The sequence below is a fragment of the Anopheles cruzii genome, chromosome 2, assembly GCF_943734635.1.
Source record: "Anopheles cruzii chromosome 2, idAnoCruzAS_RS32_06, whole genome shotgun sequence".
NCBI lineage: Eukaryota > Metazoa > Arthropoda > Insecta > Diptera > Culicidae > Anopheles > Anopheles cruzii.
In genome coordinates, this window is record NC_069144.1 from 37,337,415 (window position 1) to 37,351,849 (window position 14,435).

The following is a 14,435-nucleotide window of genomic DNA, read 5'->3' on the forward strand; positions in this document are numbered from 1 at the left end:
ACTACTTAGAATAAATTACGTCTCGATTATCTCTCAATGCAAATGGCCCCTACCGAGAATTCTAACACCTTGAAATAATGATGCACGATGAGTATAGTACTAGAATTAACCTCTCACCACTGAACGGGGCAATTGATGGCTCAGCCTTTCGATACACACATTTATGCGGTTTCGAGTGAATACTTTCTGCACTTTCAAGTGCACCGCCTTGTGCTTAGATCCTTTCGCTGTTTCCCTCCTGATTATCCAATTATCCTTCCACCAGCTGGACATTCTCTATCCCGGTTTCCGAGTCGGAAGAGACATCAAGTATCCGTCGATCAATTCGCGAGTTCTCTCTTCGATGTGTGTGTGTGTGTGTTCAACAATGCGATTTCCGTTCTCACGCGACCACTCTCCTGCGCCAAGCACCGTCGTGCCATCGCCGGTTCGCTCGAGTTCTCGGCTCGATTTCAAAAAACGACTCAGAAGCGGATAACCCTTCGGACCGTCCGGGCGTGTTGTTCCTTTGGCCAACCGGCGACCCATAAAGAAGCTATTTTTGCTTCGTGTCGCGATTCGTCATACAGCGTGCGCACTTTGTCAGTGATCGTTCGCGGAAAATTGGACCGAAGAAAAGTCTACTCCACTGGACGGAAACATCATGAAAGAGCAGACCCTTCAACTGACCGCCGACGAACGTGGTGAGTACGGAAAAGGGTTACGTGTTACAGCGCAATTCGCGCCACAACAACAACAGTGGAAAGTGAAAACAAATCACGACGGATGCACCGGCACGCGAATTTTCCTCTCTCGGTCCGCGATTCTGCGCAGTTGATGCGCGCCAAAGTGCAGTATAGTGCAGTTGCAGTTGCAGTGAGCAAACTGCGCGCTCACTGGCGTGAGCATTTCTCACCGTGGGAGCTGCACGTAGCTGTCTGTTTACCCTTTCATTAGCGCAGCGATCGAACGCGGAAAGTAAATATGTATCCATTACAAATATTTGCGAGCCGAGCTAATTACGCGTCCGATCCCGGTTCCCGGCCCGGTCCGATCGTAGAATATCGTTTCACTCCGTTCAGGTCGACGTCAGGTGGGGCATGAAAAGGGTGTAAAAAGAGCGCCGGTGCCTAAAACGATCGTAACTGATCCGAAGCGGACACGTGCGTCGGTGTGTTCGACACGGTTCAGGAGTTCCGGGCATGCTAATCGCTGTTGATCGGCTTAATTGGAAGGCTTTTCGGTCGACCGTTTCTCTTTAGCGCTTCGCTGCCTCTAGAACCCCCGCCAAACGGATCGGATTCATACGCTCAAGTTCTAAAACGCCGAATTAATTAAGTAAAATTCGCTTTAAATATTAGCCCGGGCGTACAAAGCTATGCCACTTTCAGCCAGACAAAACCACAAAGCCTCTGTCTTGAAAATTCGCAAAATATTTACCCATCGACAACGGCAAATTCATCTTGAACCAGAACAATGGGAACAAACGACTGTCTAACAATACAAAAGCTGTTTCAACAAAGAACGGCGGAGAACAGGAACAGATCGGGGCCCTGATGCCTGTTTGGCCACGCCACGAGTTTGGCAAAATGGGATGCTTCAGGATTGTGGAACTGCTTAGGCACCGAAGCCCAAAGGGCGCACCGAAGTATCCTCTTGATCAGATCAGACCCTCATCGATCATTGCCCTTTCGCGAAAGCCTCTGCGCGGGTTGACCCCAGGCGATTCGAATGGTGCGGAAAGCGAAATGCGAGAACGAAATCTTCAGCCTAAACGCGTCATTACTCATTCGGCGCGGGCACGGCACTGCCTCCTCTTATGTAAGGTACTCGATCGCGAAGGGGGGGAGGGGCTGGATGGGTGGAAATAAATGATCCAGCTCTTTTTGAAGCCCCACGACACGACAGGCGCGACTGATTGGCGCGGGAATGTGCTGTCCAACGTGTACTCAAGAATACGTGTGATTTGGCAGGAATTGGAGGATATGAAAAGAATCTTATTTTTTGGCGGTTTAGACGGAATCCATTATTCTCTGGAGTCACGCTGGGCTCGTCACGTATGACGTGCGCAATAAAAACGTCTTCCGACGCGGCGTTCGTCGATCGAGATTTGTTGTGAACTCATCGCGCTCATTCCATTTAATGCTGTCCTTTGCAAGTGCTTATACATTTAATTAATTTTTTTATCGACAGACGCGAAAGAGTACTTCACCACGCTGTTTGCGGCATTGAATACACCCTGCGATGAGGGCACCGGGGCCGACCTTGAGGCCCGCCTGCCTCCCTGGTACGACGACGCCAAATTTAAGCGCGGCCAGCGATTCTACGCCGACAATCGGTTCGGCATCCTGCAGGCCTCGTTCTGCAGCCTCCTGGTGTTGCTGGCCGACCCGAAGGGGTTGCGCATCCTGGAGCACACTGGCCGCTCGAGCACTGTCGAGACGGCCCGCAAGCGCTACGTGTCCACCTTCATCCACCTGAGCGACTGGTACGAGTGCGAACTGACACCGGGCTCAAGGTAAAATCCGGCAAGCGTCGTCCTTCAGAACTGGTTTAATGCAACGTGATCCTCTCCTCGATTTACAGATCGTGGAAATCGCTGTCCCAGGTGCGCCGGATGCATCTGAGCGCGTCGCGGAGCGCCACCAAGCGGCAGCTCGGGCACATCAACCAACCGGAAATGGCGTTGACCACGTTCGGTTTCATGGGGTTCCCGCTGGTGCGACCGCATCTGCTCGGCATCCGGTACGACAACCGGGAGGATCGGGAAGCGTTCGTTCACGTGTGGGCCGTGATCGGGTACATGCTGGGGGTTCACGATCGCTACAACATGTGCCTGCCCCGGCTGGAGGTTGTGGAGATGATCTGCCGGATGGTGATGCGGTATGTGTTCGTTCCGTCGCTGCAGCTCGAGTCGCCCCTGTTCCGGCAAATGGTTGGTGCGATCGTGGACGCATTTGACGGCTACATGCCGTTCATGTCGTACGAAAGTGTGGCATTCCTGACGTGCCGGCTCGTCGGCATTCCCGGGTACCAGTACGCCGTCGACCGGAAGAAGGAGTTTATCTGCCGGGCGATACTGACGCGCGCCGAACTGGACGCCGTGCTGGAGTGTATGGGGGCGAAGGACGGCTACCGGCGGGTGTTCGCCATGTATCGGGCCATTTTCTGCGATCGCCTGCGGCTGTACAGTGTGAAGGAAACGTACGGTGCGGAGGTCTACCAGAACTACTTGGAGTCGGGTGAGGGAGTAAACGGCACCTACACGAAGCTGCGTACAACCGACGAGAACGACAACGAGGCAATGCCGGGAGCGATGCCGAAGGGTTCGGAGCAGGAGCTGCGCGAGCTGCTGGGCCTCAAACACAACCAGGAGCTGATCGTGACGCACATCGACGACGAGGACGAGTGGGACACGTACCTGAACGACAGCAAACTGAAGCTACTGTCGCCGGGCGGCCAGAACAACGTTAAAATGACCATTCGGACGCTCAACATGTGTTACAACCCGATCGGACGCTTCGTGAATGAGTCGGTCCTTTCGGTGATCCTGTACCGGGTGCGAAAGTTACAGGCCAAGTAATCGCACCCACGAACCTTACAATGCAATATTTAGGAGCACAAAACGATCGTCCCATCGGCATGTCCTTATTGTGTGCTGCGCGATCCGAGCGTTGTTTCCATGTGCGCAAATGAAAGCAATAAGCACCGAATGCGCCGATTATAGGCTTAAGGAGTTTATCGAAGTTACCTTAATACAGCCGTTCGCTGGAAAGGGATCTAATAAAGGAACTAAACCCAAACGCCACACCGAAAGTTACCGGCCAAGTAATCCGACCCGAACCTGACAATGCAATATTTGCAGTACAAAACGATCGTCGCAAGCTGTACCGATTATAGGCTCTAAGGGTTTATCATAGTTTGTATGACCGTAACACAGGCATACGCTGGAAAGGGAACTAATAAAGAATCGTAATTTTTAATCCACTCCTCACTGGAATTCAATGTCCACCCAAAAGCCCAAACTCAGAGCGTTAGCATCGAATCAACCCAAACCCTACAGCGGCTAATCTGCATATAATATCCAACTGGAGATCAGCCGAATGAAGATCAGCCGAACATAATCTTCACTAACTCCGCAAGCTTCCCACAGGATCTGGAAAAGGGTTCCATAAAAGACCCATTGATACAACATCTAAAAAACACCCTCTCACAAAACATCACTCTCGGCTGAATCCAACAAAGCCAGGCTCCAAACAGACCCAATGTTGATAGCATCCTCCAAAACCCACCACTCTCTCAGATACATAAAATCCTCCATTCTATCCGGGACTGACAATAATTTCAGCCAGGTTGGGAGCAGCCGGCTTGCGACCTCTTCAAGCTGGACAAAACGTGGGGTCTCTGTTTGCCGATGGCCTTTCCGTGGACTGTGTCCGCCAGAGGCAGCCCGGACTATCTGCCAAAGCTGGTGGAGGACGTAGCGTACGTGATCGGAGGACGATCTCGTCGCATGGATCTTAGAGGAGGAGATCACCTTTACGGGCCGCTGCCTGGTGGGGGCCAGCTGTGTGATAGAGCTATTCATTCTAGTGTTTCTCCTTAAGCCCCTCGGCCTGTACCGCGTGACCCTGGAAATAAATTCCAAACATTTTCTCTAAAGACCGCAAAACTCGTCGTTAGAGTTGTCTTTATTTCCGCTTGGAAAGAAATTGGCCACCGAAAGAAATAAAGGAGGAAAGTAAGGTAAGACTCGTAGCAACGCTCGAAAGAAAATCAGTTTCCGTCGGAAGCTTCAGGGAAAACAATTGGGAAAACGATACTCGCGCTTTTCTTCTCGACCTGACGCAGAGGTTTTCGCATGCTGCGCCACTTCTTAGCCGTTTCCACACGCCATTCCAGTGTTTGGGGCGGTTTCCCTAACATATTTTTTATTTAAAAATTTTTTTTAATTGGAAAAATCAGCTCCAAAAAATCATCAATAGCAGTCCGACATCCGGTCCAATTCCGGCCATAAGACCTGAAAAATTTCGGTATCTGGAGCCACAAAAAACAATAGGGGAGCCAACCTAACGCCATAAACACACGTAGCCCGAGTAAATACAAAATTGTCAGAACTTTTTGGACACACCACGTATAGAGACTTTGGGATTTTTTAAATATTTTATTGTTTGCGCTAAAGATTCAATAAACAGCTTTGTTAGTCATTTCTACAACTTAACTCTACCAGTTTTGAAGACAAAGATTTAGACCATTGAAGAACAAACTGTTACGTACGAACCTTGTGTGCAACCTTCGAAGGCCAAAGGTTAAAAATGATAACATCGATGTCAGTCGGCGAGTAAACGGAAGCGACTAAATATTCTCAGTTTTGTTTGGAATAAACAACAGGTGCAAGTCTTATTGCACTCACCGTTTTTTTAGTTATTACTTACTTTCAATGAAAAGCTGTGTTTTAATTAAACAATTTTAAGTTTAAATTTTACACTGCTTCTTGATGGGAAAAATACCGTTCAAGGGAAGCAATGGGTTGAAAAGTGTTGGACTCCGCTCCATCAGAAACAACAAATAAAACATTGCGATTTGCTGACTTCAAGGGCGTAGGCCCGAAACTTTTCAGCCCATGAGTTAGGAAGTAAAGTTGCACAATTTAGTATCAAATGCTTTAGTACAAACCTAACAAAAATGTCAACTAGTTAAACTAACCATTCTCAGAGCGCCATATTACTGAGGATTAACTTAAATTTCAATTGAATCCTTGTGGCACCATTCATCAAAAATATCCCTTCAGGTTTTCCTCGAACAAAGTGCGCCAAAAGAGTCGGCGCTCTCTGCACGGATCAGTCACCATCGCCGGCCGTACATTAATCTCAAGGCAGTCCAGTTGGAAATCCGGGGCGTTCGCGGACACTTTACGCACCGGTTCCCACGGGATGTCCAGCACGTCGCGCGATGGGTCACCGTGCCGGGCGAAGCTGGTCCAGAGGGCCACCAGGTTGTCCCGCACTCGATGCTCGTCGCAGTTCGGCGGTAGACTTGGCAAACAGCGGGAGCTAGAAAGACGGGTAGCAACGTTATGGGCTTTTGATTATTGTTGTTTCTCCCAAATGTGTTTACCAACTCACTTGAACACATAAAACACGTCGTCCCCGTGGCAGGCGCCAGCGATCGTGCTGTTGCGGAACAGCCGTTTCAACAAACTGAACCTCCCGTCGTACGTGAAGCGGTAATGGTAGTGGGCCATGTTTGGCTGGTACTTGGCCAGCCACTCGGCGTTGACGCTGGAATCGGTCATGAATATCGTGTCCGACAGCAGATGCTTCAACTGATCCGTGCTCCACTTGACTGCTGGTTGATCTGCAAAGTAGAACCGCTTGATCTTGTCGCCAATCGCCAACCGTTGCGCTGGCGGCAGGCGGTGGAACATCTTGTCCGCGAAACGGTACGGTAGCTGGGCGATTCCGTTGGGCCGGTTGCGCATGATGTGCAGCCCCAGGATACCCTCGGCGTCGTTGCAGCCCTCGAGCAGGGGCAAGCGCAGGGCATCGTAGGTCTTTAGTATTCGCTCCGGTTCCTCCGTTATGATGCTGTCCTGCGTCAGCGTGCGTTCCACGACCGGTAGGAAGACGAACACCAGATCGTGGCTCTTATTCCCGTTGCCGAGTGCCTTCCGTTGATGTCTCGCGAGCAGTTTGGCCGGCACCTTCAGCAGCGTTTCTGCAAGAAACAGGTTTTTTGAATACATTAAATGGCCACAGTGCGGTAACCGAATTGTCGAATGCTTGAGTTCAAAGGTGGTGCATTCAAGACAACCGTGGACAGCTGTTTCGATCAGCTGAGTTTGGTCCCGAGTCCCGTACCGAGTGCTCCATGCTGGCTGGTCCCAACGTAGCCGAAGTAGCGCGCCAAGTTTAACGCCATCTGCACACCGTCCTGCTGCATGAAGGCATTCGAGCAGACGACTCCGCTTTGGCAGATCACGCGGTGGAAGTATTTTCTGCGGTGAAAAGGGAGATTCAAATTCCAGACTTTACGCCAGGGCGAGTTACGTACCGTGAGTTGGGCGAAAGCAGGTGCAGATAAGACGAGAAGCTGCCAGCACTTTCCCCGAACAGTGTGACGCAGTGTGGATCGCCCCCGAACTGAGAGATATTTTCCTGCACCCAGCGAAGCGCCATCAACTACGGGGTGTGGAAACCACATAGATCTTAATTCCAGGTGGGGAGTGCCCAGCTATGCCATCCGACGCACCTGATCTTTCAGCCCGGCGTTACCCTCGATGCCGGCGTCCGGTAGGTGGAGAAACCCGAACGGCCCTAGACGGTAGTTGAGCGTAACCACGAGTACGCCACGCTGCAGCAGTGACTCCGGGGTGTAGAAGAAGCTGCTACCAGTGCCGCAAGCGAACCCGCCACCGTGCAGAAACACCATAACGGGCAGCGGGTGGCACTCGCGCTCGCTATCGGGAAGCTGAGGCGTGTAGACGTTCAGATACAGGCCACTTTCGGCACCGAACACGATGCCGGAGAAGAAATCGAGCTGCACGCAGTCGCTGCGCTCGATGCCACAGTCTACGACCGGGGTCCGGAAGCTCTCGAGCGGAACCGGAGCCCGGAACCGCAACTCACCGATCGGGGCCGTTGCGTACGGGATGCCTTTGAAGCCGTGGTAACGGCCGCCGTTGGGCAGGGTCGAGGTAACGCCCCGTACCTTACCCTGTCTCACGGTCACCAGCGGCCGGAGGGGCGGTGGCCAGTGGCGTTGTAACCGGTGGCGTACGAAGAATGAAACGGTGCCACACACCAGCCGGCACAGTGTCACCAAAAAGTTCCACAGGTTGGTCCACTCCATATCCACTCTCGAGCAGGGCACACCGACCTGACCGGAACGTCCACCAGCGAGCGACTGGCGCGTGGCCCAAGCCGCAGCCGCCAGTAGTCGGGGGGCCATAACGCACAAGAAATCCCCACCGGCATCGGAACGCCATCGGTCAGCGATCGCCAACCAGTTGACCGACTGACTGACTGCGAGTGCTGCCGCGTTGTTTTCCTGGCGCCACTCCACGCACACTCTCTCCGATTACGCTTCGTCGAGTTTTGTTGTGATGTTGTTATTTATCGCGATTTTGCATCACCACACGGTCCACACTACAACAACCACCCCGCAGACTCGACTCGATCGACTCCACAACATAAAGAGTAGGCACTGCGAATGCTTCGTCAACCGAAGCGAACGGCGATTACGGTACTTTTGCTTGAACCGGCCATCGCGGGGTTGTCGCGCGATAACCGCGGACAGTGCTGGTTGTTCCATGGGCATTAATTCCGGAGCTTCTGGTTTTTCGACTACCAAAGGTTTACATTCCGTTGGTTTAATAGTTTAAATTTTTAATGTGAGTAGATCACTAACAACTGCTACCTGACTGTTTTCGCATCAGTACTCTCCTTGGAACTTCTTGGCTGACGGATTCAGGGGATGAATATGGACGATGTTTCACCTTCACACACGGCAAAGGAAAGGTCACTAGGTGTTTGGAATACCTGGTGAGCATCAATAGACTAAGTAGAAAATAAAAGGGAAAATAATTTTCCAATTTGATTTTGAAGAATTCGTGGACTACCTAACATCAGTATTTGGAAATGATCAACTACCGTTTTCATGGACCTCTCTCACCCTTAATTACAATGCTTTTTCCAATTTAGATTTTTCTAGCATTACCCCAATACGGTTGTGTTACCTCAAAGATGACGTTTATTTGGCTCATAAAATCATTCACACCGAGGTGCCGCTGCGGACCGGATCCGCTCGTCAACTTTGCCCGTCCAAATTAACACATTAACACCGAGTGTCTCCGGTTTTTGGTTGCGTCGGCATGTAGGCATTAAGGTCGCCAAAACGCGGATCACAAGAAATCGGGACGGTACTGCCGGAGCAATCGACGCCACAGCTGTATCCGACCGTCGCCCGGATTGCGCACCATGCGTGGCGCCATGCTGAGCTCGAAACAGTCCAGCTCGAAATCGGTGGCGTCACGGGCGATCTTTTTCACCGGCAGCCACTTTTCTGGCACCAACTCGACGGATGCGGCCACCGACGGATCCCCGTGCTTGGCGAAACTCGTCCAAAGGGCGATCATTATCCGGCGCATCCGATGCTCGTCACTGTCGGGTGGAAGTGTTGGCAGGAAGCTTGAGCTACGAAAAGGAAGCAGGTTAGGTACTGGTTCCGAAGGGCCTTTTTACCGTCGCTAACACTTACTTGAACATGTACATTATATCATCCCCGTGGCAAGCGCCGGTTACGTGAGAGTGTTGAAACATTCTCTTCAACAAACTGAACCGCCCGTCGAACGTGAAGCGATAGTGGAAGTGCTGGACATTCGGCTGGTATTTGGCCAACCATTCGGCGCTGGTGACCGAGTTGGTGATGAACGTATTGTCCGACAGCAGATCGCACATGCGATCGATTACTCGATCCGGCTTCACGGGATCGTCGCCAAAGTAGAACCGTTTGATCTCCTTGCCGACCTGCGTTCGGTCAAGGTTTTGCGCGTTACTGGCCAACAGCACCGGTACCAAGCGCTCCGGGGAGGTGAGGAACGATGGCCACCGAGAGCGGAGTGTCCGTAGCGCCAGTATCCCTTCGCCACTGTTGCAGCCCTCGAGCAGTGGCATCCGGAGGCTGTCGTATGACTTCAGAATCTGCTGCGGATGCTGCGTGATGATGCTGTCGTCCGTCTCATGCTCTTCGACCACCGGCCGGAAGATGAAGATGAGTGCGAGCTGCTTCTCGGCGTCGCTGATCACTTCATTCTGGTGTTTCGCCAGTAGCTTGGCCGGTACCTTCTCGAGTGTCTCTGCAGAGAATACGGGAGAAGAATTCGGGGCGCATGATTAATGGTTACCCAGCGGGAGCGACGCTTTGGTTAGTGCCATTTCTTGTCAGCTTCTAAGAGAGAGAGGGTGGATTGACATCATAATTGACCCCGAGACCACAGTGGTTCGAAATGTGCGCTGAGTGGCAACGTCCACTTATTGGCATCGCCACTTGGTCGCTCCTGTTTAATCGCTCTGCTATCATTTAATCTCTTCACTCTTCGATAACAGCACCAAGCCCATCCGTCGGCGTGTTATATTTAGTTTACTACTATCAGGAAGCAGTTCTGAGGGCAGGTTGTCTTAAAACACATTCCACAGCTCCTCGTAAGCGCTAACCAGGACTCACCTAGAGAGCCCTCGTCACTGTCACCGGTGTAGCCGAAGAAGCGGGCCAGTTTGCGTGCCTTCTCCAGCGGTTCCACCTGGAAGAACGAGTCGGAACAGGCGACACCACTCTGGCAGATCACTCGATGGAAATATTTGCTGTGGGAGAACGGAAGAATGCTGTAACTGTTCCGCTTGTCTCGGGTTTGCCATCATTAGTTACCGTGAGTTGGGCGATAGGTAGTGCAGATACGAAGACATGCTGCCGGCACTTTCCCCAAACAGAGTCACATTGTCCGGATCGCCACCGAACTGGGCTATGTTTTCGTGCACCCAGCGAAGCGCCAGCAACTGTAAGAGGTCGAGAGGGGGTTAGATTAGTGGCTGGTGGCCCCACAGCAGACGTCATACGAACCTGATCCTTGAGGCCCGCATTACCGGGAATACCGGCTCCGGGCAGACACAGGAACCCGATCGGTCCGAGCCGGTAGTTGATCGTCACCACCAGCACGTTTTGCTCGACGAAAAAGTCTGCATTGTAGAACACACTGCTGCCGGATCCGTTCATGAAGCCGCCACCGTGAATGTACACCATCACCGGCGCCCGGGGCACTCCCTTGGTGGCATCAGCTTCCCCCGGCAACCGGGGGCTGTACACGTTGAGGTAAAGGCAAGACTCGGAGCCACTGACACGGTCGGAGAAGAAGTCTTTCTGCACCGCATCGGCCCGTTCGGCGTAGCAGTCGACGATCGGCTTCCGGAATCGTTCCAAAGGCACCGGCGGCCGAAAGCGTAGCCGGCCGACCGGTGGTTCCGCGTACGGAATGCCCTTGAAGTAGTGGTACTGCGCCCCGTTCGGGAGCGTCGAGGTGACGCCCCGCAACTTACCCTGCTTCACTGTCACCACCGGTCGCACGGCCGGTGGCCACAGACGTATCAGCTTGTGACGCACCACAAACACCAGCAGACCAGAAATGATGTGCGCCAGAGCGCACACGAAATCGAACAGCACTCGTGCTCTCGTTAGCAGCATGTTTCCGACACGAACGCGGATCGCGTTATGATCACAGAACGACGATCACACAGAAGCGGCCACTGGTTGTAGCAGGCGCGCCTCGTACTTTGGACTTCGCGTGACACAAGCGAAGAGTTGCGGTGAACGCGAACTGTGGCGTTGGCGCGTCAGACAAACACTGAGCCGAACCGACATCGACAGCTGACGCGTGTGGCAAAAAAGAGGAGCAATCGATCAGGGGCTCCCCGTTCCAGTCAGTTATCTTATCGGCTCCGACTCTGAGAGAGGGTCGCTGGTCTGGGATTGCACGGGCTTATGATTAGCTATCACCGGGAGTGGGGTCTACTTTGGCGATACCTCGTGCACTGCGAGAAGCAAAACCTGTTCCACAGAGTCGGGGTCCAGAGTTCAGATTTAGAGAGAAAGAGAGTGACAGAGAGAGAGTGAAAGAGAGAGGATCGCGCAATGGATGAATCAAAATTGGAGAACCGCTTCGTCATGCAGCCAGGCCAAACATGTGATGCCGCCGACGCTTGGACAGCATGAAGCCCGAGAGGTTGTTAGAGGAACCCATTCGGTGGAAGTTGTTTGCAATTAGTTGGGCCAGTTTTTGCCACGCCGCAAACGGCTGTTGCAATAGCTCGTCTGACAAAAGCGGGGTCGCAGATTTCGTCATGTATTTACCCTCATGATTCACGGCAGTGTTGGATTATGGACTCTTTCACTTTATTCTGGATAATCTTCAAGCCGGTTTTCGGCAGTATTTCGACCCCTTACTGACACCATTTCGATTTACATCTGGGATTACATTAGGGAGTACTTAAAAGGAACTTATCACATCCCGACCTACACCGACTACACTCAAACGGAAAGCCTCCGAGAAGCGTATCCATGCTTGTGGAAGAGATTTCTCCAGAAACGGCTCCGCTCCTCGATCGGATTCGGCACCATCGCTAACGTGCGATCGATGCGCAAACACTGCAACCGGAACGCTCCGTTCCCACACGGTTCCACGGGCTTCCAGACCGGTGACGGTTGGCCGTGGCGTGCAAATTCCGTCCACATGGTAACGAACGAATCCCGGACCCGGTTCTCGTCCGCATCCTCGTCCAACCCAACGTTCAGTGCCGACCGGAACATGTAGAACACGTCGTCCCCGTGGCAGACTCCCGGGAAGCCCGTCATATTCAGCAACTGCTTCGTATTTCCGTATCGGCCATCGAACGTGAAGTAGTAGCAATAGTGCGCCACCAGTGGCTGATAACGGGCCATCATCTCCGCCGCGGTCACGCTGGTCGTAAGATACTCATTGTCGGAAAGGACATCCATCAGCTCCGGTAACGTTCCGCGGCCAATGGGTCGATCGCCGAAGTAGAAGCGTTTCACCAGCTGACCCACAGCGCTCCGGGACGCTTCCGGTCCGCTCAGGCGCAAGCTCGCCGGAAGTAATCGATCCGGGGCAAGGTTATACTCGTCGAGATGGGCCTTGGCGTGGACGAGGGCCATGATTCCTTCGCCACTGTTGCACCCAGTGATGATCGGTATCGGTGGATCGAGCGGAGCACGCAGCGCCTCTAGCGGATGCTGAGTAACGACCTGGGCCCCCGGAAGATGACTAGCTTCGATTACTGGCCGGAAGGGAAACTGTAGCTCCTGCTGCTGCTCGGTCGCCGTCAGTGTTTGTAACTGATGTTTGATTAACTGCTTAGCCGGCGCCCTCATCAGCGTCTCTACGAGGTTTAATGTGTGTTTAATAGCTCCTCAGATTTTTGGGGGCCGCCTCACTTACCGAGTGCTTCGGCGTCGGATGATCCGCGGTAACCCAAACATTTTGCTAGTTGGCGTGCCTTGTAGGATGGTTCCACCTGGAGCGCATAGTCTGAACACGCAACCCCGCTCTGGCAGATCACTCGGTGAAAGTACTTTCTGGTGAGGAATTCGATCCCATTAGCCCATTCGAATCGTGTACCTCACCTGTCACCTGATGCACTCACCTGGATACCGGTGACAGATAGTGCAGGTAGGCCGCCTTAGCACCGGCACTCTCGCCAAACAGGGTTACATTGTCGGGGTTTCCCCCGAAGGCGCCAATATTCTGTTGAACCCACTGCAGCACCAGCAGCTGATCCTTTAGTCCCGCATTGCCCGACACACCGGCCTCGGGGAAGCTCAGGAACCCTAGTGGGCCGAGTCGGTAGTTGAACGTTACGACCACGGTCCGCCGTTGCACGAAGTACACCGGATCGTAGAGGAACGCATTGCCGCTACCACACATGAAGCCGCCGCCATGAATGTACACCATTACGGGAAGACGCTCTCGTTCCTTCGTCCCAGCGCCCGGAAGATCCGGTGTGTACACGTTCAGGAACAACCCATCCTCGGAACCGACCAGCAAGCCCAGGATCTGATCGTACTGCAGACAACGGTTGCCCTCGAAGAAACAGTCTACGCAGGGCTGTGGAAACGCCTGGAGCGGTACTGGTGCCTAGTGGAACGATACAGCGACATCAGAAAATGTGTTCCCCCGTCTCCAGGTTGGGCTCACCTTAAAGCGCAGATCACCGACCGGCGGCTCGGCATACCGGATGCCTTTGAAACAGTGATACTGTAGGCCAAGACAAGTGTCACGCACCGTTATACCCCGCAGCTTGCCCGATGCGATCGTCACCGTGCAGGTGTTCCGTGGGGGTCACAGTTTCAGCCAGGTACGGCTCCACCAGCTTACCAGCAGTCCGGCGGCCAACCGTAGCACGGCCGCTACGAAACGATGCATTCCGTTGACTGAGGGCTGAGTGTGCGCCCCCAAGCGCTGCGTTGGCAGCCAGGTGTTTTGGACATTCGGAAACAGAGGCCAATCCGAGAGGGAGCGAGAGAGAACGGCTGGGCAGAAACGGGAACTTGTTTGCGCGGTGGTGTAAGTGTTTACCAACAAACTTGGCGTGCTGCTGTTTGCGTGTGTCGCAAACTGGCCATCGATGTGGCCATTGATCGCTACAAAATCTTTCCCTTATGTACCGATCGTTTGTTTTGGTATGTTTTCGAATGTTGGCGATCGTGTTGGTCCCCCCGGAATGGATTATTGTCTTCGACCAAAAGCATAAATTGTGTAATGCACTCAGCGAATAACTAGATACTATCATTCAAGAATTCATCAAAATGATTGATTTTTTTTCTGAAAATACAAATAAAAAAAAATTGAATTTGATATTTAATTCCCAGGAATTTAAACAATACTATAA

General features: G+C 52.7%; 4 protein-coding genes across 4 annotated transcripts; 1 reads left to right on the forward strand and 3 right to left on the reverse strand.

The window, feature by feature from the left end:
- The first annotated feature begins 478 nt into the window (after positions 1-478).
- LOC128278016 (uncharacterized) lies at positions 479-3,592 on the forward strand. Its single transcript, XM_053016645.1, has 3 exons — positions 479-683; positions 2,173-2,497; positions 2,566-3,592. Exons 1-3 carry the CDS (start codon positions 644-646, stop codon positions 3,560-3,562), a joined length of 1,362 nt encoding a protein of 453 aa, XP_052872605.1. The 5' UTR covers positions 479-643; the 3' UTR covers positions 3,563-3,592.
- A 2,160-nt stretch (positions 3,593-5,752) lies between these two features.
- On the reverse strand, positions 5,753-7,885 carry LOC128267309 (esterase B1-like). Its single transcript, XM_053004115.1, has 5 exons — positions 7,231-7,885; positions 7,033-7,160; positions 6,840-6,976; positions 6,105-6,696; positions 5,753-6,032 (listed from the first exon to the last, which is right to left on the reverse strand). The coding sequence occupies exons 1-5, from the start codon at positions 7,828-7,830 to the stop codon at positions 5,753-5,755; spliced, it is 1,737 nt and encodes a 578-aa protein (XP_052860075.1). The 5' UTR covers positions 7,831-7,885.
- Positions 7,886-8,713: 828 nt separating this feature from the next.
- Positions 8,714-11,352, reverse strand: LOC128267307 (esterase B1-like). The gene is made up of 5 exons (XM_053004114.1): positions 10,597-11,352; positions 10,405-10,532; positions 10,204-10,340; positions 9,238-9,835; positions 8,714-9,173 (listed from the first exon to the last, which is right to left on the reverse strand). The coding sequence occupies exons 1-5, from the start codon at positions 11,212-11,214 to the stop codon at positions 8,882-8,884; spliced, it is 1,773 nt and encodes a 590-aa protein (XP_052860074.1). The 5' UTR covers positions 11,215-11,352; the 3' UTR covers positions 8,714-8,881.
- A 695-nt stretch (positions 11,353-12,047) lies between these two features.
- LOC128278997 (esterase B1-like) lies at positions 12,048-13,969 on the reverse strand. Its single transcript, XM_053017718.1, has 5 exons — positions 13,922-13,969; positions 13,742-13,801; positions 13,191-13,681; positions 12,986-13,122; positions 12,048-12,926 (listed from the first exon to the last, which is right to left on the reverse strand). The coding sequence occupies exons 1-5, from the start codon at positions 13,967-13,969 to the stop codon at positions 12,058-12,060; spliced, it is 1,605 nt and encodes a 534-aa protein (XP_052873678.1). The 3' UTR covers positions 12,048-12,057.
- Between the last annotated feature and the right edge of the window lie 466 nt (positions 13,970-14,435).

Excerpts from the sequence above, each read along its gene's own strand:
- LOC128278016 (XM_053016645.1), top strand. The coding sequence starts at position 644 with ATGAAAGAGCAGACCCTTCAACTGACCGCCGACGAACGTG. Across the intron at positions 684-2,172 it reads ACTGACCGCCGACGAACGTG|ACGCGAAAGAGTACTTCACC; the intron begins GTGAGTACGGAA and ends TTTTATCGACAG. Across the intron at positions 2,498-2,565 it reads GAACTGACACCGGGCTCAAG|ATCGTGGAAATCGCTGTCCC; the intron begins GTAAAATCCGGC and ends CTCGATTTACAG.
- LOC128267309 (XM_053004115.1), bottom strand. The coding sequence starts at position 7,830 with ATGGAGTGGACCAACCTGTGGAACTTTTTGGTGACACTGTGCCGGCTG. Across the intron at positions 7,161-7,230 it reads ACGCCGGGCTGAAAGATCAG|TTGATGGCGCTTCGCTGGGT; the intron begins GTGCGTCGGATG and ends CACACCCCGTAG. Across the intron at positions 6,697-6,839 it reads CAGCCAGCATGGAGCACTCG|AAACGCTGCTGAAGGTGCCG; the intron begins GTACGGGACTCG and ends TGTTTCTTGCAG.
- LOC128267307 (XM_053004114.1), bottom strand. The coding sequence starts at position 11,214 with ATGCTGCTAACGAGAGCACGAGTGCTGTTCGATTTCGTGTGCGCTCTG. Across the intron at positions 10,533-10,596 it reads ATGCGGGCCTCAAGGATCAG|TTGCTGGCGCTTCGCTGGGT; the intron begins GTTCGTATGACG and ends GACCTCTTACAG. Across the intron at positions 9,836-10,203 it reads CAGTGACGAGGGCTCTCTAG|AGACACTCGAGAAGGTACCG; the intron begins GTGAGTCCTGGT and ends TATTCTCTGCAG.
- LOC128278997 (XM_053017718.1), bottom strand. The coding sequence starts at position 13,969 with ATGCATCGTTTCGTAGCGGCCGTGCTACGGTTGGCCGCCGGACTGCTG. Across the intron at positions 13,682-13,741 it reads TCGGTGATCTGCGCTTTAAG|GCACCAGTACCGCTCCAGGC; the intron begins GTGAGCCCAACC and ends TCGTTCCACTAG. Across the intron at positions 12,927-12,985 it reads ATCCGACGCCGAAGCACTCG|AGACGCTGATGAGGGCGCCG; the intron begins GTAAGTGAGGCG and ends TAAACCTCGTAG.